Raw genomic sequence first — 26,918 nt, 5'->3', positions numbered from 1 at the left:
TGGCCTCTCATAGAAAAATGATCAGTCCTGGGAAGTAGGTGAGAAAGTGAAGCTTTACCATGAATTATTGGTGGTTTTTGTGAAATATGACCCAAACAGAATATATTTCACAGATATGAAAATTAAGTCTTTAAAATTGTGGTGAAAATTTAAACTTGATTTTTTTTTTTTTTTATTATTGCCTTTATTTTGATTACACTCAGGTCATTCTTAGAGCACATCTTAGAGCGCACATATTCTCAGATGCTAGGAGAACAGCAAAGTTGATGAAAAAGGGCTTTTATTGAAGTGTAAACCAGTGCTCCTCTCCTCCAGGACTTTATAGCCGAGGCCAGCAGAAGGTGTGGGTGGACATGGGCAGCTTAGCTCTCTGTTATACAGCAAGTCAACCAGCTTGTATAACTTTTAAAAGTGCTCCAAGTGTTATATGCCCTTGGATGACATGACAGTCTCATTTTTAGCCCTTTACTGCAATGCAGTTAAGGTGAGAATAAGGTTGTAGCCTTTCCCTTAAAGCTTTAATAATTTACACTCTATCACGGACTTATCTGTGCTTACCCTCCAGACGACTTGTTTTGAAAATCCATAAATGTTCAAATGCGGGATATAATAGATGCAATCTGGGTTTTGTGCTCCAATCACCAATAAGCTGCGTAAAATTTGAATCTGAGATTACTTTTTTATTTTCCTACACATGTTTTCAAACAGTGTTTCCTCCTACTCATGCATGTACAGTATGCAACATGACACAGTGGAAAAAAAACTCAATCTTCTGGTACAATCGAACGCGCCTCTTTCTTCCCTCTGAGCCGATGTGATTCTTGTGTCTGAGCCAGTGCTTTATGTTTTAATCACTGTAGTGCCAAGAGCACAAACCTACTCCTCCCCTGCACTTTTTCAGAACTTTTTTAATTTTGCAGTTTCCTTTTAATTTGTTTTCTCTCTAGCTGTGGCTCTTAACCTCATTTTCCAATGATTTGTCTGAGGACAAGCCACATGCCATTAGTAGGGGAAAAAAAAGAAGCTAGAAACGAAAAAAAAAAAAACTTCATTCAATAAGTTTGTCTAAAAACTTTCTTTATTAATTTTTTCTTCCCTTATCCGAGAAAGTGCTTCCTCAATGATAATCCAGCAATCCAGTAGGCCCTCTGGTTTATTGCATTCTTCTAATGAAATGCTCTGATACAGGCAGACAATCAAAGAGTAGTTCGGTGAAAGGAGAAGAGAGAGGGATGGAAGAGGTAATACTGTATGCGAGTCATTTTAGGAGCAGAGCTGAACTTGCTTTAATCTGTTAGAGCACGTAGTGCATGGTCACAGTGTAGGCTGCAGACCACGCTACCAGGACTACAAGGTTTGAGTCTTGCTCTTGACCAGCTGACCGTTTCTCATCCTCTCTCCCCCACATTCTCTGACACTCTCTACAGGATACTATCCAATAAAGCAGAAATACCACTGCTGTACAAAATGGAGTCTTTAGCAAGAGGCTGTAGACACATAAAACTGATGCCTACTTTTGATATAAAAAGGAGCTATGATGACATCATTGAGTCAAATAAAAGAAACCACATGACATTCAGGTTTGTTTATCATAGAGAATAAGAAGGTGCAGCACCAAATCACAAAACTGACCCAGAAGTATGAGAAACATCTGTACAAACATCTATTCCAAGTAGAACGATGTGTATTACTGATAAGAACAATAATGGAACGCAGCACCTAAACATTCAGGTAACCAATGATTTATTCCTTAAAGCTGACTCTTCCATCTATTTTCGTTTTACCCTTACATTTGAGTCCACTGACCATTCTAACTGATTGCCTAAAAAATATATTGGCATTAAGGACTCTTCCAGGCTCATGAATAATTTCATGCTACCTTGTTTAGAGAGGTTTCCTTGTCATTATAAAGACTTCTTCCAGCTCTGAGCTGCTTCGTGTGACTTTCCCAAGGGATTAATTTTTGTTCTTTTTATTTCTCTTTCTTTTTTTCATCTATTCTGCTATTGGGCCTCATAAAAGACAGACACATGATCTATTTCATCTTTCTACACAGATGATATACCACTTTATATCACCGTGGATAATCAGTCAATGTAAAGCACAATCTGGGTTTTTGTAAGAGTGTAGTAATATTTTTCTTTAACATTTCTAGTGACAAACAAGTGGCTAAAGGAATGCAGTCTTTTTTTCTTCAACAATAGCCGAATCATTTTGAACTGCTATATTTCTTGCAAAAGTCGTGCATGCTTTTAACTAATTATGTATTTTTGGTGGACGTTTACAGTCCTGCTGCTTGGTGTTTAACTAATTCTGAGACAAGGTCAAATTGTACTGATTCATAGGTCTCTTTCCTCACTGTCGATAAGTGTTAATGTCTATTCTACATTTTGGTTGACATCTAAGGAACTGCAGGGTCAAACTGCTGCTGCTGCAAACTGCTCAATCGATCCTACAACTCACCTTGTTACCAAAGGTGGAACTCTTTTCCTGAACAAAATCAGGTGAAATCACAACCAACTTTTGAAATTTCTTAAAACTTCCCTTCATATAAATACATTCTATTTTTATCAGGTACCTTTTGAACTACCCCTATAACAGCTGCATTATGTTTAACCTTTATATATTTTCTTTTCATAACTTCCCTTTATTGTACTTCATGCAGTTTGTTGTACAGCATTTTATAGCTCTGTAGAAAACTGACATAAATATAGTGTAAATATAGTATGATATAAATATAGCTACTGAAATATTACACAATATGGGTTTTAACTCATATTACAACTATGCTGCTGTATGATACATTTGACAAATCAGACTTTCTGTTTTATTGTTCTCATCTCTTCCTAACCTCCTTTTGTAATCTCTTTAATTTCCATTTATCCATCCCTTCATCCTCCCTTGCGCCTGCCTTGATCATCTCAGTCCTGTGTGACACCTCTGTTTATTTGTGTGTATGTTTTCTTTTTTGTATGTTCATAAGCTCTTGTAGTTGCCATCATTAATGAGTCTCTCTGAACTGCCATGAAACAGTCTTCACTGTGATGATACACACACACATGCACAAACACACACACACAATTCTCTGTCTCACAGGCGTCAACAGGGTGTGTACCTGCAGAGTCAGAGACTCCCCTCCTTGGTTCCAGACTCCATTAATCATTTAGAGCAAGGATTTCCCTGAAGCCTGCTCTCTCCTCAGGCAGACACTACGACATCAGGCTGACACCGCCTCAAATTTATCAGACATTAGAGAGATTTGTTTTAAAATCCCTCTTATTTAACGAACATTCAAGTCTACTCAACATTTTTTCCAAGTTCTTTAATATGCACAAATTGGATATGTGGATGGGATGTACTATTGTTGTCTCGAAAGCCAGGAAGTCTGTGTTGTTGTTGGATGTCTTACATTCTGGACAGCATTTCAATCAGCTCTGTCTGAACTCTAAAAGGTACAAGTTATTCATCCCTGTATAATGAATTTTCGAGCACTTGACATGCTTCTCTGTCATAGCTCTGCCATTGAAAGTGTTTAAAAAGTCTCTCTTAAAATAAATGATTTTGAATTTCCAGTCAAGGTTTTTTTTGTCGCTTTCGCGTCGACCCTGACTGATTGTTTTAAACTCCATCCACCTCACCTTTTCAGTCTTTGCCAAATGGCTGAGAATGTGGTTAGATGTAAACAGCACATAGGAAGGTGATGGAAAAGTACGACCCAGGTTGAAAACAACTAGAATGATTCAGTTAATAAAAAACAGAAAAATAAAGACCAGGGAGGTTTTGTGTAAATTTAACATTGTGCTTTTCTCAGCCAGGCTACTCCCTGGGAATTCCCGACTCAGAGAAGGAATGGACATTTTTGCCTGAGTTTTTATTGACCTTCAACAAATGCATGGCTTCATGTGCACGTGATCATTTTCTGTTTACTCCTTTAACGCACAGAAACACACACCACATACAAACAAGCACATCCTGACATTTACACACACATTTATTTGAGTAGCAGGTGCACAAATATAAAATGTGTGTGTGTGTGTGTGTGTGTGTGTGTGTGTGTGTGTGTGTGTGTGTGTGTGTGTGTGTGTGTGTGTGTGTGTGTGTGTGTGTGCATGTGTGTGTGCGTGCATGTGTGTGTGCATGTGTGTGTGCGTGTAGGCCTGTCTCCCAGATCATCCGTCTGCATTCCAGGTAATTAGACTGGCCAACAGCTGAGTCCCATTAGCATTGATTACAGCATTCAGTGCTACAGAAGAGAAGAGGGAGAAAAGAAAGAGCGCTGGAGAGGGCAGGATGTGTATGTACTGTACACACTGAATCTGTTTTTTAGGCATCGTGCCTATTATGCGTAGGCGTGTGTGTGTGTCTGTAATCCCTCTACATGGCTTTTTGTGTGTTACAGCAGTGCCTTGGCATGGTTGGTTGCCTTAGCATCTTAAGAGTTTAACCTAAGGCCCTCTGTGTTGTGAGGGACACAACCAGGATGTGTTTTGCGAACTATCACCATAAACACGTGTTTCATATTTTGTGGTACAAATCTTCAAAAATGCATTTTAATTGGCTTCCCACAGTGGAAGTTCGGAAATTTTACCAGTAAGACAATTTTGCAATCTTAAACCAAAAATGGATCACAGGCCTGTTTCTAGTGGATCCCCACAAGATAAAAAAGATTATGTATTTTTCAATAAGTCTAACTGGGGTTTTTTGGCAAAAAAAAGGTTCAGGACTGAGCCATAAAGAAGTAACAACAACCACATAACCACAGGAAATGACACCACTACTACTCAGCTGTTAGGAATCAGGCCCACACTCATAAGTTGTGTTTGTGTGGTCAGGCTGAAGAATAAACAAGTATATCCACAACAAAAAAATGAAAAAAACAGCACGACAGATGTGAAATTACAATCAGGCTAGGACATTGTTTAGTCTAGCTATGTATGAATATATCCATATTCCATCCATCTTTTTTTTTATTTCAAATCACATACAAGGGAAAGTGATTTAATCAATTTACGCAGCATTTTGATTTGTATTCAGGCCAGGAAATGTTTACTTAATCCATCCAAAGCTTTTCTGTCTTTCTGCATGTTCACCTACACTCTCTCTCCCTCCATCTAGCTTTCTCTTTGTGTGTGTGTCTCCCTCTCGTCTATCTGTGTCTGACCCTCCCTGATGGTTTCAGTGTCTCAGAATTGGGTGATTGATTCCAGCTCTGGACGGCTGGCAGACAAGCAGCCTGCACACCGGTGTGCAGCAGGGACTGCACTCTTCTCCGACTCTGTGATGAATTACTGGCCTTTAAATACACACAGCAGAGACAGTGTGAGGGAAAAAAAGGAAAAGAAAGGGATGAGAAGGGAAGAAGCCATGTTAAAACTGCAATGAGAAAGAGAGGAATGCAAAGGCACAAAAGGGCGAGAGTGGGGGGGGGGCAAACCTAAATTAATGGTTGAATTTAGTAATAACTGCATGTGTGACTAGAGAATGTGAGAACTGTGTGTGCGCGTGCGCATACGTGAGCGTGCACTCCCCATTATCAAGACAGGCCTCTCTTATTGCTTTAAATGAGTCATGCAGAGTGTGAAGACGCAGGCAGTGTTGGAAGCCAGAGGGAGGAAAAACGTTCTGCCCGTCACGAAATTGAATTAAACATTGAAACATAGTCAGTCTCTCACTTAGTCAAATGTGATGCCATTTCTTTGAATAGTCAGTGTTTCTTTGCCACTTCACAGCCGCTAGAGAGCCACAGAGTGGAAAACAGCTTCTCTGCTTCTGAATATTTTCATAAGTATGCCATCACTTGAAAAGCCTATAACCTCAATTTTAATGATCCTTGAGTGTTAGCTCAGTCTTTTAAAGGTTAGCTAAGCTAAATGACCTTTGTAGCCAATTAACTATAGCAAAAAAAGCTGGTGGAGAATTTACATGTGCATGGATCAATCTTAGTGTTTTCTTTTTCTGCTTGAAAAGTTGTTATTTCTTGGAAGTTGAAAGGATGGGACAAGCGAGATAAAGTCCATGCCCTTTTTGTATTATGGCGCATTAAACCCAATTCTCTGGAGACGTTCAACACACAAATATATAGAGGAAATAACAAGCTGTGGCTCTTCTCGTACACTGTACATCCACATGCTCTGGAATCTCTGAACTTGCAAGAACAGTGACAATACAGTGGCCTTTAGCTGGCTGAAACATGCAGCAATGCTTCAGGAATTTTGATCATGTCTAAATATTTCCATTTTTTTTCCTAATGCACTCACAAAACCCACATAACAGGCAAAGTAGTGGAGCCATGCAGCAGACGGACTGAAAATATACTGTACATACAAGCGATTTGACGTGTGTGGTGTGTTAAAACCAGAGTAATTGAAAGAACATACAGCATATGTATAACTGATCAAAATAACATCTTACTTTGACATTTGTGTGAAGTTTTTGTGCCCTCCGTCTACAACACGAGTCTAGCTAACACAATGCCTAATAATATGAACTGACCGGAGCATTAAATGATGAGGTAATCACTATCCAGTGTTGATTTCACTGAGCCTCCAGCCATCATGAAGATGGAGAAAAGTGTATATCTCCATGTCTAATGAAACCCTGGGGATTTCTAGGTTTAAGGTTCATGAAGTATTTATGGCATGTTCATTAAGTATTGATTAAGCCGTTAGAGAGCGTTTAGATACCCAGACAATCATTATGAAAGATTAGAACTTGGCTTGAGGAAGAAGAAGATGGAGGAAGGCAGAAATGCAGAGAGAGGAAGAGATGGTGGCGAGGGGTGAATGGAAATGAGGGAAAGTAAAGATGTGGATGGTATGAAGAGGCAAATGGAAGACGTGGAAAAAGAGTAAAGAGGGAAAGGAAAAGAAGGATGTGAAGGGCGAGGAGAAAAATTCTGCTCTTTAAATATTAATTAAGCATTCAGATAGCATTTTAGACAGCAAGGCTACCATTATAGGAGATTAGGTTTTAATCTGAGGAGAAGGAGGGGCGAATAGCAAGTAGGTAAAAAAGGAAAGGACAAGAGGAGGAGGGTGAGGGTGAGCATGAGAAAGGAGGAAGTTGAGGTTAGAGAGGAGGTGGGCTGAAGGAGGGCAAAGGAGAGGGAAGAATAGATGGATTAAAAGAGGAAATGAGCAGGATTAAGTGAAAGACAAGCTGGAATGGTAAATGGAGGGAGTCAACACATAATGAACAGAAAGTCAGATTTCCCTAATCATACACTGCTTCTTTATGAAAGTGCCCCGCTAGTTGTTTCCGAGGCATCTCCCTGCCTATGGCTTCACTTAGCTTTTCCTCATCTTTCCATCCATCCATTTTTAATAACCACTCATTGCTGCTCAGGGTTGTGAGGGGCCGCGTTGTGTCATTTTCTGATGTGGAGTGTTGCTATTTGAGATGCAAGCGGGATTGCAAAGAAATGTGACATTCAAGTACCCGTCTCACCTCATATCCATCCATCTAGCATATAGACTCAGCCGGTGTTTTTCACAGCTATTTAACCAGTGCTTTGCCCTCTCTTTACCCTCTAGCTCTCCAGCAGGTGTTGTGGCATTGCAAGGTAACCGGGAAGTAGCATGATAAGAGGCACAGACCTGCTATAATGATGCAGAAATGAGGTTTAATGGGGCTGAAAACACAGGCTGACTCGCTGGCAGGCTACACCGTCAGGGAGAGGCACAGTTGGTGTGAAGCTGTTTCCAGCTCATGACAGATGTTACAGAGAGAGGGGGGGTGGGGCGGGGGGGAGAGACAAAGAGGCAGAGAGACAAAGAGAGGGGACAGAGAGAGAGAGAGATGTGAGTCATTTGCAACATGCAGAGTGAGAGATCACTGAGAAATAACTTTGTGCAAACCACAACTTTGAGCAAAGTCAAGCAGAGTTCATTCACATGCGGGTGCTCCAAAACACTTCAGCTCATATCCCAAATGTACTTGTGCAAATAAATGTGTTTTACAGCCAACTGTGTCTAGAGATGGTCAGGTGGAGTAATGTGATTTCAGTAACCCACCATGATGTCCCTGTTAATTTTGTACCCATCTCACTCTTGATTCCCAAGTCTGATTCCCAAATCATACAAAGAAAACGAGGGATTTTCAGGCAGTGGAATAGACAACACGGACATGTATCATAATCAGCAACCAGAGGAGTGGAGGAGAGGTTATGGCATCCCTCTTGTTCACACAAATCTGCATTCATTTCCCTTGTTACAGTAACTGCAAGCTGCACGGAAAATGTGTGCAGAAACAAAACAGCTGACCCACTTTTAGCTGAAATTGGGCAAACCACTGTGAGATTTTGTTTAAGACGTATTGTCTTTGGATGAAATTAGCTTGTAACCACATTGACCACAGGGATAGGAAATCTTCTGTTTTACCATTTAATCTTTTTATGGCTTTCAAACAAAAAAAGAAGGGAGAAGAGGATTCTGTGAGTGCTGCCTCCATAGACAGTCAGGGGAAATTCTGCTACATACAGAGTAACTCTAGATTGAAAACTGAAATTCCTTTGTGTCTAGATGAGCAAGTTATTGTTGGTAATGACAAAGTCCACAGCCGCAGTAAGAGTGTAAAGCGCAGCAGAGCGTAGCCTCAGGAGTACTCTGGAGCTAATTTGCTTGAATGACAAAAGCTCAGAGACTTGTAAGAGTGTGACATGGCGATGGATGTCTTTGAGTTTCACCAGTGAGTCCTCCACTGAATTCCTTGGATGTCCAATGGTGCCTTTATTAGCTTTAGCCTTAGTAGCTTGAGACAGTGTTTCACTGTTGAATGTTAACATAATTGTGCCGTAAAGCTCTTATTTTTATCGTTAAGGTTTCTCTTATATAATTTTCCTGTTTGTCCACACAGGCCTTGCCGCAGCTTATGTCTCAGTATATCTTGATTACATCAACAGGAAGCTCACAGTATAGTTATAGATATGTCTGTATCTTCTGACTCGACACGGTTAGTAAAACCCTAACACACTCCTGAGAAGAATAGCTTGCAATTTTTATCAATAGAGCGTGTAGACACGTTTATTACATTTTGAACTTCCTGTTTTCAGTTTTGAAGGCTTGAATGATTGCCCCATTGGACTGTGCTCCAGCAAAAACAATACACAGTAGTATAATATGAGCTTTAAAACAGGTGTTGCTTGTCATAATCGTTCCTCCTGTGATATAAGCGATAAATCTTAAGCTAATATGAGGCTTCAGCAGTCTGTGTCAGCAGAATCAAGTGGATATTTTCCAAAGCCTTTTCTGTGGGAAATTGCCTCTTTTTTCCCACAGAAGGTGTTTCTATTCTGAGCTAAGTGGAAGGACAGTAACATAAACATGGAATTTTACACTAAAAAGACTGTAGCTTTGGAAGATAACCAAAGCCTCATATTAGCTTCCGGTAAATTTTTTAATAAATTTTTTGCCCAGAATGAGGACTGCTGATTTTTGTCCTCCATCACTGACCCTGAAAGAACATTAGCAAGGTTATTAGTTGCCAGTTCGCACGGGAGGAATGACTACAGCTAGCAAAACCTGTTTAGGTGTCCACATTAGCATCTGACTGATGTTTTAAGACAGACTGGAAAATTATTCTATTAATGATCATTTTAATGAGGAGTGTGTTGAGAAGCAATGAAACTATAGTTTACACTGATTTGTTGCAAGGAAGATGATTCTAAGATCAATGACAGATTCCACAGCTGTTAGATATGACTCTATGCATTTGATGTTGCTGCTTTCATCTGTCACTGCTTGCATAAATACACACACACACACACACACACCAGCATGTACACAAATATAAAAGATTACATTCAAAGCCAGTTGCCCTGTGTGGGAAGACAACTGTGCCACTCTGTGTGTTGGACACTCTGCCAAAGGAAAATCCCTGCTGACGAAGAGAGATATTCAAACTTAGAAAGAAAGGTAAATATTTCAGACTCCTTCACTGAGGCTGTTCTGCTTACTCTGAGTCACTGACTACATAGATGGCTTTGGTCACAGTCAGCCAGACTCGGAACTCCCACACTTGGAATCATACGGCTCTGGTGCATGCAAAGGAAAATCCTCCGCGGATAAAGGAAATGTTTAGGTTCAAAATGAGCCACATAGGGCAGCTTTTTTTGGGCACAGATACACACAAGTATTCACCCAACAACACACACACATATAGTATATTGTTGTTTGCCTTAGTACAAAAATCAAACTAAACGTGTTGGAGTCTTACGATGTAGTTTGAGGTATGCAGCACAGGACACACAATATGATATGCACTCACAGTATTTGGCTCATTTTCATGACAACAGTGGAATCAAATGTAGGAACCATTTCCCATTCCAGCGGCATGTCAGTGCACAGGATTACTTATGTGTCTGACGTCTGGGATCGTGCACATGAAACGAGAGGAACATAAATGATATACGATATGAAGAAAAGACTTCCAGCAACATCTGGTCACAGATTGTAAAGAAGAAATGTACTGTGTTGCATGCATATACATGTTTATACATAAACATCTTTACAGCATAGAAGAGAGACGCAGCCAATGCAGTTCTTTTATATGTTAGTATTTTAATGAAATTATAAAAAAAAAAATGCAGTTATATTTGTAGAATGTAAGTGTATTATACCTCTTTTTCTTTCTTTGTCAATAGCAAGTTTGTGTAAACTAGAGCACCCTTCATCAAACCCTCCCCTGCTTCCATCCCTCTATAATTTGTAAGCACTGTAGTTACACACACACACACACACAAAAACATCCACACTCCTGCAGAGGATCAATTCAATGAAGTGCTGCCAAACATAACGAAAATAATTGAAGTATACTAGTCTAACTAACTGAGAGGCACATTAAATGGATGTTCCCTCCTTCCCGTGGAAAAATTTAATGCAGCTCTGTTAACATCTCTGAATCCTGAGGGGGTTACCTTATTGCTTCAGGGGTTCTGAGTGTGAAGCCGGTGCGCTGTCTTTCCAATGAAATGTTTATTCCTCTTTTGAGGAGAGTTTGCCACTTGAGTTAAATTCACAGATATTTTGCAGTGGGATGTTCAGTCATAAATATGGAAATAAAAGGCTCGAATGGCACAGCCTTAACCTTTAATGCATTTACTGCTGCTAAAAACTAGCTTTTAGTGGAGGGTAATAGTCAACTCTTTCATTTCTCTTACTTTATTTTGAGCTTTTTACATACTTGAGAGGAAGAAAAACAGTTTTGCTTGGCACAAGGGCAATCTCGTGTCTAGATTTATCCTCCTGGAGCGAGGATAGATAGACAGCATTTCAACCCTTCACCATCAGCAAACTTTAATTATTAATAATAAACAGTGTAAATTCTAATTCTCTCTAAATTCTTTTTATTCATTTTCTTCAAGGCGGGCAAGTGTTCATTGTGAGACCCAATGCCAGTGATTATTTTCAAGGCTTCAGAGACACATTTCCAATCACTTCTCAACTCTCCAAGACCAGACTAAAATATGCAATTTTGTGGCTGGCGCTGAAACATTTGTTTATGCGAGACAAAAGAATCATCTTCTACCACTCTTTTTTCTCTCCGCAGCAACAGGAGCAGGACCCCACCAACCTTTACATCTCCAATCTGCCGGTGTCCATGGACGAGCAGGAGCTGGAGAACATGCTGAAACCCTTTGGTCACGTCATTTCCACACGGATACTGAGGGACGCCAATGGCCTCAGCAGAGGAGTTGGCTTTGCCAGGTAGGCACGGACAGACACGCACACAAACATTACACACCTTACTGTTAGACAAATTTTACATTTCATTTATTAATCAGCTCCAGATTTATTTTAATGTAAGACTTTGCTGGACAAACTATTGTATTATCACTGAATAGACAAAATAATACTGATTCATAACTATCACACTGTGGTCAAGATTCATGTTTTAGATAATTGCTAGAGGCAATGCTACCCTGAGTTGACTCCCTGCCATTTACAAGTAAAGGACTCAGCTCTAATGATACAACTCCACATTCCTCTACCCTTGGCCCCTTCACCCTCCTCTGTGTGCATGCGTGTGTGTGTGTGTGTGTGTGTGTGTGTGTGTGTGTGTGTGTGTGTGTGTGTGTGTGTGTGTGTGTGTGTGTGTGTGTGTGTGTGTGTGTGTGTGTGTGTGGTCCTCTCAGTTACACCGTGGAGTGTGCCAGTGATTAGAATGCAGTCAGGGCTCCATTCAGGGTCACTGGCAATGTGAAGAAAACCCAAGATATACACACACACACACACACACACATACACACATGCATGCTCACATACCACATGCACACATATACACAATCTTTCTCTCTCCCTCTCTCTCTCTCTCTTTCCAGTCACCGTTTTTCTCTCCCACACACACGCACGCATGCATACACACACACGCACACACATGCACTCACACACTGGCTTTTGCTTGCCAAGCAGGCAATTAGTCATTGAGCTGTGATTGGGTGAGCGGAGCTGAATAGGGGCAGACAAAGAGGACATGACACACAACAGATCAGACTGAATGGAGCTTTTAAACCGGGACAAAGGAGAGGAAACCCCATAGAAAACACACAGACACAAAAACACACACACACACACACACACACACACGCACAAACACACACACGCACACATGCTCAAGCCTACCTAAGGCACTGTGCTCAGGCATACACAGACAAACAAGCCCATGATGCATAAACAGGCAGGTATTTAATGCATGTACTGCAATGTAGGACACATTTGCATACACTCATATCCACATACAGTACTTTCACATTAGCACACTTTTTAATGAAACCACAGTATGTCTTGAACACATTGAATAGTAACACAAAGAGCTGGTTGTCCTCAAGTAGCCCCTGTTTCTTTATCTCTCTCTCTCTCTCTCTCTCTCTCTCTCTCTTTCTCTCTCTCTCCATCCAGGATGGAGTCGACAGAGAAGTGTGACGTGGTGATCCAAAATTTCAATGGGAAATTCTTGAAAACCCCTCCAGGCATGACAGGTAGGTGTCAATCACCAAGACATTCGCTTTGTACTTTCTAAGCCAGTGTCTATAGGTCAGGGTGCTCATATAGATGTATGATTTGTGCAGCATAATATACTCAAGCACCCTACAGAAAAACACCAGGGGCTGCTGAACTCAAAGGTAAGATTATTTGACCTTGAACTCAGTTTCCCGCCAGCCTTTAAAAGCACTTCCAGTGGGGTTTATGTTTTGATAAAAAATACCAATGGAAGTTGTCTTTTGTGTCTTGCTTGTGGAGAACGCAGTAGTCTTTTTGTCATGTATCAGCTACGCACAGCATGATGCTGTTATGTTCACATTATGGCAAGGTGGACAGCTTGCATGAAAGGGGCAGAACATTTTTAATGTCACCGACAATACAGTACCTGAGGTTTGGTACTAATACAAGAATTATGCTTTTTTTCAGTACCTTAGTTGGAGAAATATAAACACATTCCTCTACAAGGGCATCTTTTTCCATTTGAGTATTATACATTTCTTTTTCATGCTTCAGGAAAGTGGGTTATCATCTTCCTGTAGAGGCATTAACATTATCTTTGTCTCATAGGATTTTTATGGATGCTGTAGAGAAAGCAGCCTTGGTTTCAGACTAGGAGACAAATGTGTACTGTGTGACATCAAATCAAGTGGGGATATTTATCCTTTTTTTATTTTATTTTTCTTTTGTAGTAAAAAAACTCAAAGGTTCTCTCACATCAGGACATCTCTGCCTGGTGGTATTTCATTTGTCTGTGTACAACGTAGTGTCATTGCGATGCGATACTTCAGCGTCATCTCTGCTGCTGTGTCTCTCTCTTTCCCCCACTCCCTAGACCACCTTGAACTGATGTAATAGGAAAGACTGAGCGATTAATTCCTCCACTGTACAGGACACACATTGAGACAGGCACGAGACACATATACATACACAGACAGACATCCCCTAAAGCAAACAATCTGTCTCTGATTGTCGCCCAAATCAACAGCAAAAACTCGCTGCCTTTTAGCACAGAGGGGAGGAGAGAAGGGAAAAGGATGGGGTTGAGGGAGAAGAAGAGAAAAAGAGAGAGGCTGAGAAGAGGGGGTGTGGGTGTAGAAGAAAACAACATATAGTGTATAGGGAGAGAGCCTTGTAGGGGGACTGAAACAAGTGAGATAACAGAGAGAGGACACGGTGGTAGAGAAAAAAAGAAAGGTGAGGTGGGGTGAACCAAACTGAAAGTGACACAGAATGAGGGAGGAGAGATGGAGATACAGGAGGGTCAGATACAGAGAGAGAGGAGTGTGCCACACTGAAGAGAATGGAAATCAAGGACAGACAGAGAGAGCTTTGCCCTGTGCCCTGACAGTATGATTTGTGAAGTACAGCATGGTGGGTGACTCAGTTTCTCACCTGGACATGCACACGCACACACACACACACACATGCACGCGCGCGCACACACACACACACACACACACACACACACTGCTGTACTTTGAGGTAGCAAGTGAATGATGCATCGTGGCAGCCATTGCTGCTTTTCTTTGCAGCCTGTGTGGTGTCTGTGTGTGTGAGAAACGCAGAACCTTAACTTCTCATACAATAACAACCGTGACTGGCAGCGCACTAAAGAGTCATGAGCTTCATGGTTGTGTTATTGTGCCGCTTGACAAGCTTGACTCCATGACATATCTGGAAAGAAAACTGTTTTGGTGAATATTGTTATACAAAACCAAATAACTCAGTGTTGCAGATTATTGCTGCAGTTCATTTGATCCACAACAGGTTATCATATTCATTATTTATGAATGTGTAAACTCGAAGTTTTGAACCCACAGAGAACTATCACCCAACTCTGCAGACCACCTGAGCTCAAATAAAGGTTGCAAACAAAAGCAATACAGTTTTGGTTCGGTCTCATAGTTCTCATCATCCTCATTTCCGTCTGCAGCCAGCAGCTGTTTGCAGTGAAAAAGCTCTGAATTCCCACTATATGCTACCTGCTCAGTACCAAACGTTAGACATAGTGGACATAGTGGAGCATTTAGCATCTAAAAAGCCAGAGTGAATATTGGCCGCAAACACGACTCCAAATGATGGTTAACGTTGCTCTGTACCTGCTGGATTTGTGCAGAAGTAACTGTTATCAAACACAGTTTGTGGTGCCAGAAATAAATGAATACAGGTTTAAAAACTAAACACAGATACGCTCACTCTCTCTACACCTGCCCAGTCTCTGACCTTTATATTAAAGGCAATGCATTGCTTGTCTTTGCCAGGGGTGTCCATTTTCCCCTTTCTCTTGTGTATGTGTGTGTGTGGGAGTGAGTCTATGTATTAACGTATGTTGACCTCTTAAATTGCTCTGAGCTCGCCAACCGATGAAATGGGGAAAATCTGGCCAGAACAGATCCTCCTCTGTGTACTGATCCACAAAACACACACACACACACACACTGTGCTTTCGGATCTAATGCCAGGTTCTGTTGATTTATGTCACTGGTTTTCTGTGTCACTGACAGTCTGTGGAATTTCCGATGCTGTTGCAGTGTCATGATGACAGGCATTAGTGCTTTGTTTTGTTGTTAGTCTCGTTATTTCTCCTATTAATTGTCTTAAATAACACCACATATTCAGTCTTATGAAATTTTAAACCCGCAGTGCTAGAACGGTGTAATTCTTTAATGCATGTGTGTGTATCATTGAGTGATGTGTGCTTGTGCCTCTTCCTGTGTCTTCCTCTGATTGATACTGCAGTCTGTCCAACCAGGCTGATGTATTGACAGGCAACAGTAATATTTTACTCTCTAGCCGCAAGATTAATGCAGACATTGATCACATGACCAGAGCTTCCATCAGCCCTAGTTAACAGGAAGTCCATTGATCCACAAGCTTTCTGCTTCTCCCACTGGATCCCCTCACTGAGACAAAGAGTATCTAGATTGAACGTAGCCTTGCTTCTCTGTATTTTTACCTTTTTATTCAATCAGAAAGCACCAGATAATAATCAGACTTTATACAGATCTTTATCATCTTCATTGGTAGGTGATGTTATACCTAGAATACATTCACTTTCTCACAGGTGTTGGCAGTGAGTCCACCGCTTGAGGACTCCATAGATAAATTTAGCTGAAAACATGTTCACTGCTAATGTCTCATCACCTTTAGCGAGTAGAGCCGTCCTGTAAATTCGACGTTTCAGTGTGAGTTGTAAATCGAGTAATAACAGTGTGCATATTTACCATTCGTTGGAATTCTGTCTTCTGTGTGCATCTCGTTCGATAATGTTTTTCCCCCGTACTGTGAGGGAGAGACGGAGACCACCCACCCATAAAGAGCATATGTCTTCTACAGCTTCATCATGACCATGTCACTTCCTATCACAGCTTGATGTATTAAATCTCCCAGATCTACGGGTGCTTCCACTGCTGTAGTTCGCTTCATTTGGTCAACACCAAGGAGGAAAAAAAAAAAGATACATTGTTGTCTTTCGGTTCTGGTCCGGTTTGTTTTCACACTGATTTATAACATTCAAAGTGTAAACATAAAGTTGTAAGGACTGACAGTTAACCTGTGCGTTGAGCATTTTTGGTAACTTTACTCCTATCAATCCTAACACCAATCTTCTCTGGTGTTCACAAAGAGCTCATGAAGAACAAAATGATTATGAATATGATTAGTTGAGGAACTGGACCTTGTATGTTATACATAGTGATGGGAGGATAGTGTGTAAGGGAGGACAGTGTGTGGTCCTTTTATGGGGGACCTGCTGAAATCCATGGAGTAAGACAAAAACTCAAGACTGTTTGAACTCTGTTTCACTTTCTGATTGAAGGGAAATCCCCACACTTGCTTTTGATGTGCATAGGTATTACCATGGTTACCAAAGGATCTTGAATAAATAGACCTAAAGGCTCTACATTAATGCAGATTGCTTAGAAAATTGCTTTCGCAACCCCTCTTAATCAGCAGATGATTTAGCTTTTGAATTCACATTAAAACCACATATCTTCTAACAGAAAATCTTGTGGTTGGTCCATTTAGCTTTCACTCCATAAACGATCCACACCAGTATCTGCCTGGAAGCGGTTGTTTAGTTTGATTGACAACTTCCACACCAGGCCAAATGAACCGCACCAAATGGGCAAATGCAGTTTGATTGAACTGAACCAAAGATTTGGTGTGCAAGCACCTTAAGAGTCAAATTGGTCACTTTTAGCCATGCAATTCCCCCCTTTTTCACATGTAAATAAATCCTTAGACGAATAATAAGTAATTTGCAGTTAGGATTTATTTCGGTTTTATTCCCATTTATTATTAAGAATTTATTTTATTTCCCCTTTATGTCTAATTTGTTTTCTCTTCAGTTATTCTGTCTCTCCCTGCACCACCTCTGTCCCACATATAATCTCTCTGCTGATTCTGCTTCACCCAATGGGCACGGCACCTTTCTTTTTCCTTCCCTCTGTAACTTTTTTGTCCAGTTTTTCTGTCTCTCTCCCCCACTATCTGATGAACTGTTGTAGCTTTGATATTTCTCTTTGTCCTGCCTTCCCCTAATGGGAAGACAAACGGAGGACAAGAATGAAAAGAGTGCAGATCTCCGAGAAGGCGCATTATCACTCTGTAGTTTCAATAATAATCAGGAGGCTTTTAAAAATGAGTGCAGCCTTATATGCCTGGTATGATCATGAGGCATTAAGCCCCCATTCATTGCAGCCATTCAAGTGGTTCAATACTTTCATAAATGGGAAATGAATTTTAGTTGATGTTCCTGATAATCGAGGAAAGAATTGAGCAAAGCTGTACTGAGCAAAAGATTGTGTAATTATATGGCAGGGCTGCACTTTCAGACTTGGTGTCAGCTTACATGTGTTATTTGGAGCCACTTATTCAACTCTCAAACATAGCTATGGGTGTTAAAATGCAATAATTCTGAAGCACTAAGCAAATCACATCAACACTGTCAAGTTCTTAAAATTGCAAAGACATTTGGTGCTATCTTCACATCATTTGGGGGAATTAATTTCCTAAATAAATGTGTCATTTCATCAATGCATTTTATTCCCACTTGTCTCAGAGCCAGTTCCTTTTGTGTTGCTTTAGGTTTATGATGAGAAAATGCAGTGAATGTAGTAAACTTCCTCTCCCTCGGGGATGCTCTGAGGGAATGGTTTGGTGAGTGATTGTCATTGTAAGGAAGAGCCAAATGAGAGGAAGACAGAGGGCGGAATCATCAGATTTCCTTTAAACTTATTAAGTGTAAATATCTTCTAACTCTCAGTTCTCCGTCTCAGCTCAGAGTCCTTAATGTTATGTTTATTGGAGCAGACATAGCTATTGAAATTTTAATGATATAGTGCTAACAGCAATATGAATAAACATTTTCTAATATATATTTTTAAATTCAGTAGCAAATAGTCAGTTTCCTCTCGTGTGTGATGCTTGAACAAGTAAGTAACCCTCCAGAGTGCATATTGTTCTGTCCCAGGGCTTTGAGCTCTTTGATGCTGGGCGTCTTAAACAAGAAAAAAAAAAAAGAAGGAGGATTTCATCCCATTCAGCCCAGCTGAGGGAGTCCTCATTTTGTCACATTTGGGGATTGGATCCCATTTTCCAACTGAATGATTTCCCATGTTGCTTGCTAATGGATTGGATTTTATTTTAAATGGGAATTTTCCCATTTGACGGATTGGGTCCCACTTATATGATACCCCCTCTCTTCCTACAGTGAAAACTGAAACTGTTGTGCCCTTTTAAGCTAAGAGTGCATACTGGTGTCTTGCTTAGAAGCATCAAAGCTAAGATCTACATGATTTTGTATATCTCCTGCACTTAACCAGGTGCAGCTTGTTTAATCTGAGTGTTTCTTCCGCCTCCATATTTTCTTTTACCTCTTGTTTCTTTTCATGTGCCCCTCTCACCAGCACTGAGATGGATATGTTTGTTTGCTCTGCAGGAGTTTTAACAGTTTCTATGCTGCTCCACTGTAGTTTGCAATATCCCGCAGTTCCAAGGAGTGGTAACAGTGTGTGTTCCACTTTTCATGGTACAAGCCATGCTACCTATGTCCTGTCAGTTAAACACAACACGCCACAGTTCGATAACTCCTGTTCAGATCAGTTAAGGTGAAGCTTCTTTTTTTTTTACCCCATAGCATTCACCTGTACACACACACACACACACACATTCCGGCACACAACTACAAATCTGTGTTTCATTTTGTTGACATCTCTTGGAGTCTACACACCTATTTATGTCTTAGTTGCATTGCCTGTCGCTGTGGTAAACAGATGTCACAATTTTCTTTCCCCAAGAAAAACAAAGAAAGGACAAAAACAGGAATGGCACTATTCATTATTGAATCCACAAAGCAATGACATTTTGACAGATAAATTAAACAGATAAATCAACTACTGCAAGCCTTAGTTAATGAGTGCAAAAAATCTTGTAAAAAGTCCAGAGTTTGTGAACAAACCACATGTAGCTTTTGTCCAATAAAGTGTTCTCGTCTGTTCATTTCAATTACTTCCCTGTGTCAAGTTTCTTGGCAATGACTTACGTTGTTTAGTAGTATTGACCACTCGGAGACGCGTGCGGGGAAGCACAAATACACACATCGTGTAGTAGCACAGTGTTTTTGTGGGTATTTTTATTTTTTGGTCTTTCGGTGTTTGAGTTCACACATTTTTCAGAGGGGTGAAACTCAGAAGCACCTTGTACAGCAAAGCAAAAACACAAAATTCGGATTCAGTTTGAAGCACTGGAAACTGGTGTGATGCATGATTTATCCATATTGCCATATTGGTGGAAAGACTTACAGGAAGAAAGATTGAAGGTTGAAAGATTAATATAGATAGACTTACAGTTTACAGAGAAATACATGGACCACATACCAAGAACACCCCACCTTCACTGCCATCCCTCCAAGTCATGGAAGCAAATGAGAAATTATTGGCAGAAAGGGGCTTTGTAAACCATAAAATCTGTATTTCATCCCTTTCCAAACCACCACAACCTACCTCAAATATGAATCTAATCGCCATAGAAAAGCTGAGCACTTGAAAATCTCCTGTTTCTCAGTGAGTCAGTTACAGATTTCTTAAATTCTTCCCACTTGTTTCATAAGAATGAGAGTAACATCGTCATGAATAACAAGCCTATTGCATGATCAAGTCTGACTGCCGAGTGAACATGAAGAAAAATTAGGCACAGTCACTGGTTGGCAGCTTTTCCTCTTCTCAGTGTGAGTCTCCACGCTGACTACTTGTGTTATGGTGAAACGCCACTATAATATGATCCACTAAGGAGACAGTTCTGCCCCTATTCATTTTCCATGAGACTTGAGGAGTCGTTTTCACAGTGCAGGAGTTTGCTCTACCTGTCGGGACAACTGGGAAGAAAAACACAGCCTGGAGAAAGAAGGGCAACATTGTTTTGCTTGGGGCTACAAAGATCAATTTATGTGTGACTTTAGCGATTGTTAGCAATCATTTCTCCTCATTCGATTTGGATTGAATTTAATGTCTTCAACTCTGTGTCCTGTTTACTCGAATTTTACATCTCTCTGAACTCTTTAGATAGCCAAATATTTTGCTCTGGCAAAGTTAATTAACTTGACATGTCCGAAAGTGACCCATTTTAGAGGGCAGGCACAGCTGTACCCAAATTCATCATGAATCCATCACTTTATGTTACAGAGACGCAAGAGCGAGAACAGCAGGGGTCAAAGTGACAATTAAAAATGTTCTTCCTGTTAAAGCCCTCTTGTGACATGCAACAGATTGTAGAACTGTGAAGCAAGCTCAATAATTAATTTGATGCACCAGTTTGAGCAGTTTTTTTTTTTTTCGACAGGTAATCTTGTCTCTGGATGTTTGACTGCTGTCGTTGCTTCCTGATTGTGTGGTGACCGAGTTCGCCTCTTAATAATAAATAACATTCATTATCGTTGAAATCATCTTCAGTATTTATGGCCTGTCTCTGTGGTTGAGGATGAATATAAAGTGAAGTGCAGAGTGTATTGCAGGGTTGTTGTTTTTTTTTTCTTTTTCTCTGTCAGAGAAATGCACGATATCACGACTGTGCCACCACAGGCGTCACCTGAAGCTAATACAAGTGATGTTACACTTGTCTGTTTTTACATTGTAGCTACAATATGATGTGAATGAGATGATTTAACGCATTACTTTGGCTGTTACAATATTATTTATTTGTGTAGTGGTAAAATACAGATGAGCTTTTAGACAAATTCCAAAAATAACGGCTCTGTTGAATAGATTAATTTGCTTTTAATAAATGACTCAATAGACAAAATGCCTTCACAGATTGGTGGATTTTTTGCAGTGTATCGTTGTTCAACCTTTTGCTCATTATCCAATACTGATTAATTAATAGCTAGTTGCAATCGTTTCACTAGTTGTGCTCCACTGAAATCCTGGCTCGCAAAACCAATTGTGCAATATTGTGTAATTGGAGTGTCAGATATCATCTTCCTCTGAAGGTGAAAATTAGCAAGCAACACCAAACGAGCACTTCTCCTACAAGACATTTAGGTGTATTGACACTGTTTTCTTTCACTCAAACAGGAAGGCATTCACACACAAACTTTATATACTATATACTTCAAATGCACGCTCAAACCTAATTTTGTGTTACACCTACATTTTTTAGGTTGTTTGACTAAAATAATTTGATTCTTTTATTTCAGTGAGCTTGCTGTCATAACCTAGAGCTCAAACACTTAATCTACTCTATAGCCGATGTGTTGTTTTGGTGGGATTGTGAAATGCCATGACAGTATAATGTGACATGTCAGATTGAAATAATAATGGCATTAAACTCCAGGTATCTGAGAATGTAGCAGCATTGTGTGAATACGAATTATAGAAAAAAAAAGAAACGCATCTTTCTCCCATTAATAGGCCTGTCCACACTTCCTGCACAACCAAATACTGGACTCCTGCAGCAGCAGTCTTGTTGCCTAAGGTTGTCTTAGTGCGTCGGGATTCAAAATCCAGACAAACTAAGGCAACCAAAACATTATAACAATATTGATGTATGTCTGTGCGTTGGCGTGTTTGTGCATATAAACAGTGGCCCATAGCGCTCGGCCAGTGTTTAATGTCTGGAGCCATTTCACCAGCTCAGATATAAAAACATCTTACAGCAACAACAATGTTGTGTATGTGAGTTTTTATGTCTGTGTATGTGGAAGTGTGCTTCTATTGGGGATTATACAAAATGGCCTCTGTCCCTCCGGTTGTTGTTGCACTGTATGTAACAATCACAGCAACTCTACAGAAATACGCCTCTGAAATCAGGCTGCATGCTTTACTCAGAGGACGTTAATCTGAGCGACACCAGGGAAGGAATGGAGGAAAAGTACACAGACTAGATTTAGTCTGTCGTTCTTTGGCAGGCATCAATCACATCAAGGGACATTTTCTGCATTACTTTTATTTTCCTGTCTTAACATCACCTACCTGGTATTCTAACAATAATTGGGGCATTTTTCTAATCTCACATAAATCCAAAAACACAAACTTTTTTTTTTTTGCTGTCGATGTGAAAAGCCAGGAGAGTAAAAATAACAGATTTAATTCGAAACGCAGAGGCATCCTTTTCATGCAAATACCGAGGACAAACAGTTGTTTCAGATCAGCAAGAGTTTCTTCTGTCTTTGTGTGGTACTTTAGAGGAGACGCAGAGAAGAAAGTGTCCTGACTATAAACTTGACAAGTTGACAGCCAGCGACAATGTGGCTTTCACTGTTTGTCACGCCAGTAAAACAAAACAGCAACAACAGAGCTCAGACACTGCCTTTAAGCGTGTATCAAGAGTGTGTGTCTGTCCTCATGTTGCATGTTTTCTCGAAGCAGCGATCATTTGTCACACAAATACAGATGCATCAATAAGTGTTTAGCTTCACACCCATAAACCTGACAGTTCAATCCTGCCCATGTCATTCTCAAATGTGTCTTCTACCATAATCTGAAGCTAATCCTGTTCTGAATTGAAAATTAGAATTCACAACTTTTACATATGAATAATGTAGTCCTCTTTTCATTTCTTTATCAGCCTTTAATGGCACATATTGATTCAACCTACAATCAACTAATAGCTTTTACATTTGCATTACAGTCACCACTTATCACAAGAGGTTTGGCCAAAGTCTCACAAATTACGAGTAATAACCCGTTTCCTCCGCGGGAAGTTTTCCAAAGACCCGGGGACTTTACCAGTGTTTCAACTGGAGGAAGCAGGGTCTAAATTTAATTCTTCTGACTTTAGTTCCTGGTGTCAAAAAGTCCCCACTCTGGGGGTTATACCTCCCAGTGGCCCAGGAACTATTTTGGTGGAGTTTGCATCGGTCAAACACAAGCCTTGTGACTGCTACAACGTCTGTACAGCAGGATGGCGGGTGAACGCGCAAAAAAACCAAACAAACAAACAATATGTTTCACTGCCATCATGTGCTAACGTAAAATGAAATAACCATACAACTGTTGGACTTAGACTGTTTGGAAGACGGGTATCTCTGGAATTTGCATCCATTCATCTGAGCAAAGGTCAGGGTTGTGCAGCAGTGAATGTAAAGAACAGCACAATAACTTGGCTTATTATGTCATTTTAATTAGATATTTTATTAGAGTCTTGTCTCCATTATCAGACTAACTGCCTAATTGTCACAGTTCCTCTGATGCAGTGGAAATGGAAACAAGAATGCATAAGAGCAACTTGTACTTATTGAATTTTGGTCCTGTGGCTCCACCGTTCCTGGAACTATATAGGTTGGAATTGGCTATAATTTCAAACGTGAAAAGGGGCTGCTGAAGAACGACGGCTGCTGAAGAACAACGACCTAATTGAGTTTAAAACACTAGCAAACAAGCAGCACCAACAGATTTTTGAATACCCATCGGTTCCACTTTCCACAAACCCACTTTGATAAATCCCCTCAAGTGACCCATGATTCTTCATGACACTGCTTCCTCTCTGGTTTTGTTTTCCATCTTCTATCTTAAAAACAACCATTACCTGTGATGTAAATTGTCATCATGCACACACCTACACACACGACTGTTTACCAGATGTATAGGGATGCATGGAGCAGAGTGGGTGAAAGAGGGAGAGAGAAGGGGAGTGATTGAGAAAGATGAATAGCGAAAACGAGGGGATGATAACAGAGGCCCAGCCGTGTGGCCTGTTATTCAGATAGAAATCAAGTTAAAACTGCGTAATGACAAAGTACTGCTAAATGCAGTGTACTCATATGGGACTGTGAATCTCCGTCTTCTTACCTTTGGAGTGCCCATCCAGGCCCCAGGCATTCCTAATAGCTCGTCTCAACCTTGAGCTCTGAATGCTTTTCTCCGCTGAGAACACCTCTTCTCATTTTTCAGTTTACAGAGATGAAGGAACATTTTTCTGAAGTAGGCGAGGTAATTGCGTAGTTTATTTTGGCATTTATAACGTGTGAATCACTACCAGCATGATGATATCGCCTTTGCTAGTTCATTAAATTCTATGTCATCTAAGAATTTCTTTATTTCTAAGCTACATATTATCTGCAGTTTGAAATCATTGCCAGTTAAACAGGACAAGAGTGCCAGCTAATAGCATCTTTAAAGATGCAGCCAGTGACTCAAACATGCCTTGGTGGATGTTTTAAAGTAAGAAGTGAGAGGCATTGCATAAAAGTAGGTGGCTTTTTCGATTTCAGGGTCAAAAGGTGTCTGACTCAGAACATCGACAGAGCACTTGTTGGTGTTCCACTGCTGCAAGGACAGTTTAGGGCTTAATAATTTCAGTATCTTAAATAGCATTTAATGCCCTTGTATTTTAACATCTCCAGTTTATGTGGTTGTCAGTTATAAATATTTGTCTTCTGAATCTAATTCATTTGTTGTTCAGTCCCAGGAGGGAGGCTGAACTCAAAAGAAGACATGAAATAAGTGCTTGATTTTCCAACCAGTCATCCAAATCGTACAAAGAAATAATCGTTTGTCCCCTAGACTGACACATAGCAGTGTTTTCTGAACTTAAACCCTCAGCAGGAGGACGACATTTGTCCGTGTCTTTCAAAACTATTACAAATCACTGTTGAAAAATCAATCTGTTGTATGAAGTGACAGTGCTGTGGCTAAGCTTCGGTTAGGTTTGGATAAAATAAATTCTCTGTTAAGGTTCGAAAAACTTGAGCTTGAGTTGAAATGAGTACTTTGCTAAGGTTAGCGACCTTTGTCATCATGTTTGCAACAACAAACATTTAGTTAATGTCAGGGAATGATAGTGGTCATGCTTTAGACTGACCGGTGGCTGGAAACAGGAAGTAAACAGCGGTCTCCCATGTTAAAATTTTGCAGATTTTGACGCTCTGTAACAGCATCATCTGATTTCCTCCTCTGCTCTCGTCATAATTACTGGAAAGCAAAGGGACTTGAACGTAAAAACATACATTGAAACTATTTTATACATTGATAATAACATTAATGCACTATTATATTTTCTTCTTTTCAAACTTTAATTTTATAACACATCCCAGGCAGTCCTCATAATTTGGTAACTGTTTTAAAAGCCATAATATCTGAGGGTAGTATGTACTTTCATCCAGGGTAGAAAGGTTATTCATTTTTGAAGTTCATTCAGTTATTTCTGTAGTTTATCATCTTTATCTGTCTCTAATCTGTTCACTATGTTTATGCCGATAACAGCGCTGGTTCTGACTTTAGTGGGTATACATGTGTATGTTTTTGTGTGTGCATGTGGATGAACAATAACTCCAAAATCCAAGAAATACACCCTGTGGTCAGAGATCACATAAAACAGAAGACAGCCGGTCGCTTCATAAGCCATCAAGTGTCTTATCTGAGTGTCCTGGCTCATGTCAGGGTCTGACTTTTTATTGTATTTGTTGAGTCATGCTGAAGCGTTTCCCAGAAATATAGACCATTATTCACGCTCTCTCGCTTTCGAACAAATTCTAAAGATACGCCTTTAAAATAAAATAAATTGATAACAGAACAAAGCCTTTTTTTTTTTCTTTTGGAGAACCCTGCTCCAATCCAACTACTTCCCACTATTTCACAAGCCTGTGGGGTATTTGAGGCAGAAGCCTATCAGGATGTAGTTGGAGTTTGGTGAACTTTTGTGTGGGAGGTCACACTCAGCTAATCCTATTTGTAATCAAGGCTTTCTTCTTTCTCTGGTCCAAGAAAAGGACCATGTTGTCTTTGGAGCAATCACAACCGCAGTCTATTGCCCGGGGGTCAAGCTGTGTGGAGTTATTTAGCGTATTAAGTATGCGTGTTCGGTTTGTCGTTTGAACCACGCTCACCATGCTTTGATGATTAGCCCATGGCGTTGTTTCCACGTCAAGGCTGCTTTTGTTCGACGCACAGTTGTAGGACTTGTAGAGATGGTGCGATAACTGCTGTTGTTTAGATGTTTGGATTAGAGGTGGAAGAGATAAATGTAAAACTGAAGTGCTGTTTTCAGGTCCAGTTGATTCATGTTATGTTTTAGTTTAAGCCACAGCATAACACCCTGTCTTTAAATCTTATCTTTGAAATGTAACTCCTAACTACATACAGGAAATTTCACATTTTCTTGCTATTAAGACGGTCATCCCTCTCTCTGTCTGTTTTTCTCTGTAGCCCCTGCAGAGCCGTTGCTGTGCAAGTTTGCTGATGGAGGCCAGAAAAAGAGGCAGACCCAGGTCAAGTATCCCCAGAATGGCAGACCATGGACACGGGAAGGAGAGGTAAAGCTTATTTAATCATCAAACAAAGCTCACCAGTACCCATCATGAAAGATTCCCTTCATCAGCCACTGCGGCATTTTCTTAAAACACAAGTGGAAAAGCCAATTGTAACACAAGAACCATGTCTTTCAATCAGTTTGTTACAACGTAATCCCTTTTACCCTCTGCCACTGTAAAAGAAAGCAACATAGGAT

At 40.3% G+C, this 26,918-nt stretch overlaps 1 protein-coding gene across 5 annotated transcripts in view; it reads left to right on the top strand.

Annotated features, from left to right (window-relative positions):
- The window catches only part of LOC130172254 (RNA-binding motif, single-stranded-interacting protein 3-like), a 167,000-nt gene that overhangs the window by 117,764 nt on the left and 22,318 nt on the right, over positions 1-26,918 (top strand). For all 5 annotated transcript variants that reach the window (XM_056380832.1, XM_056380831.1, XM_056380833.1 and 2 more), the window contains 3 exons: positions 11,545-11,702; positions 12,894-12,973; positions 26,618-26,724. In XM_056380832.1, the coding sequence (XP_056236807.1) occupies positions 11,545-11,702; positions 12,894-12,973; positions 26,618-26,724 (345 nt within the window). The remainder of the gene's footprint in view (positions 1-11,544; positions 11,703-12,893; positions 12,974-26,617; positions 26,725-26,918) is intronic.

Source organism: Seriola aureovittata, chromosome 7 (genome assembly GCF_021018895.1).
Source record: "Seriola aureovittata isolate HTS-2021-v1 ecotype China chromosome 7, ASM2101889v1, whole genome shotgun sequence".
Lineage (NCBI taxonomy): Eukaryota > Metazoa > Chordata > Actinopteri > Carangiformes > Carangidae > Seriola > Seriola aureovittata.
Note: the sequence above shows the minus strand (reverse complement) of the source record. Positions and strands in the feature narration are given on the sequence as shown.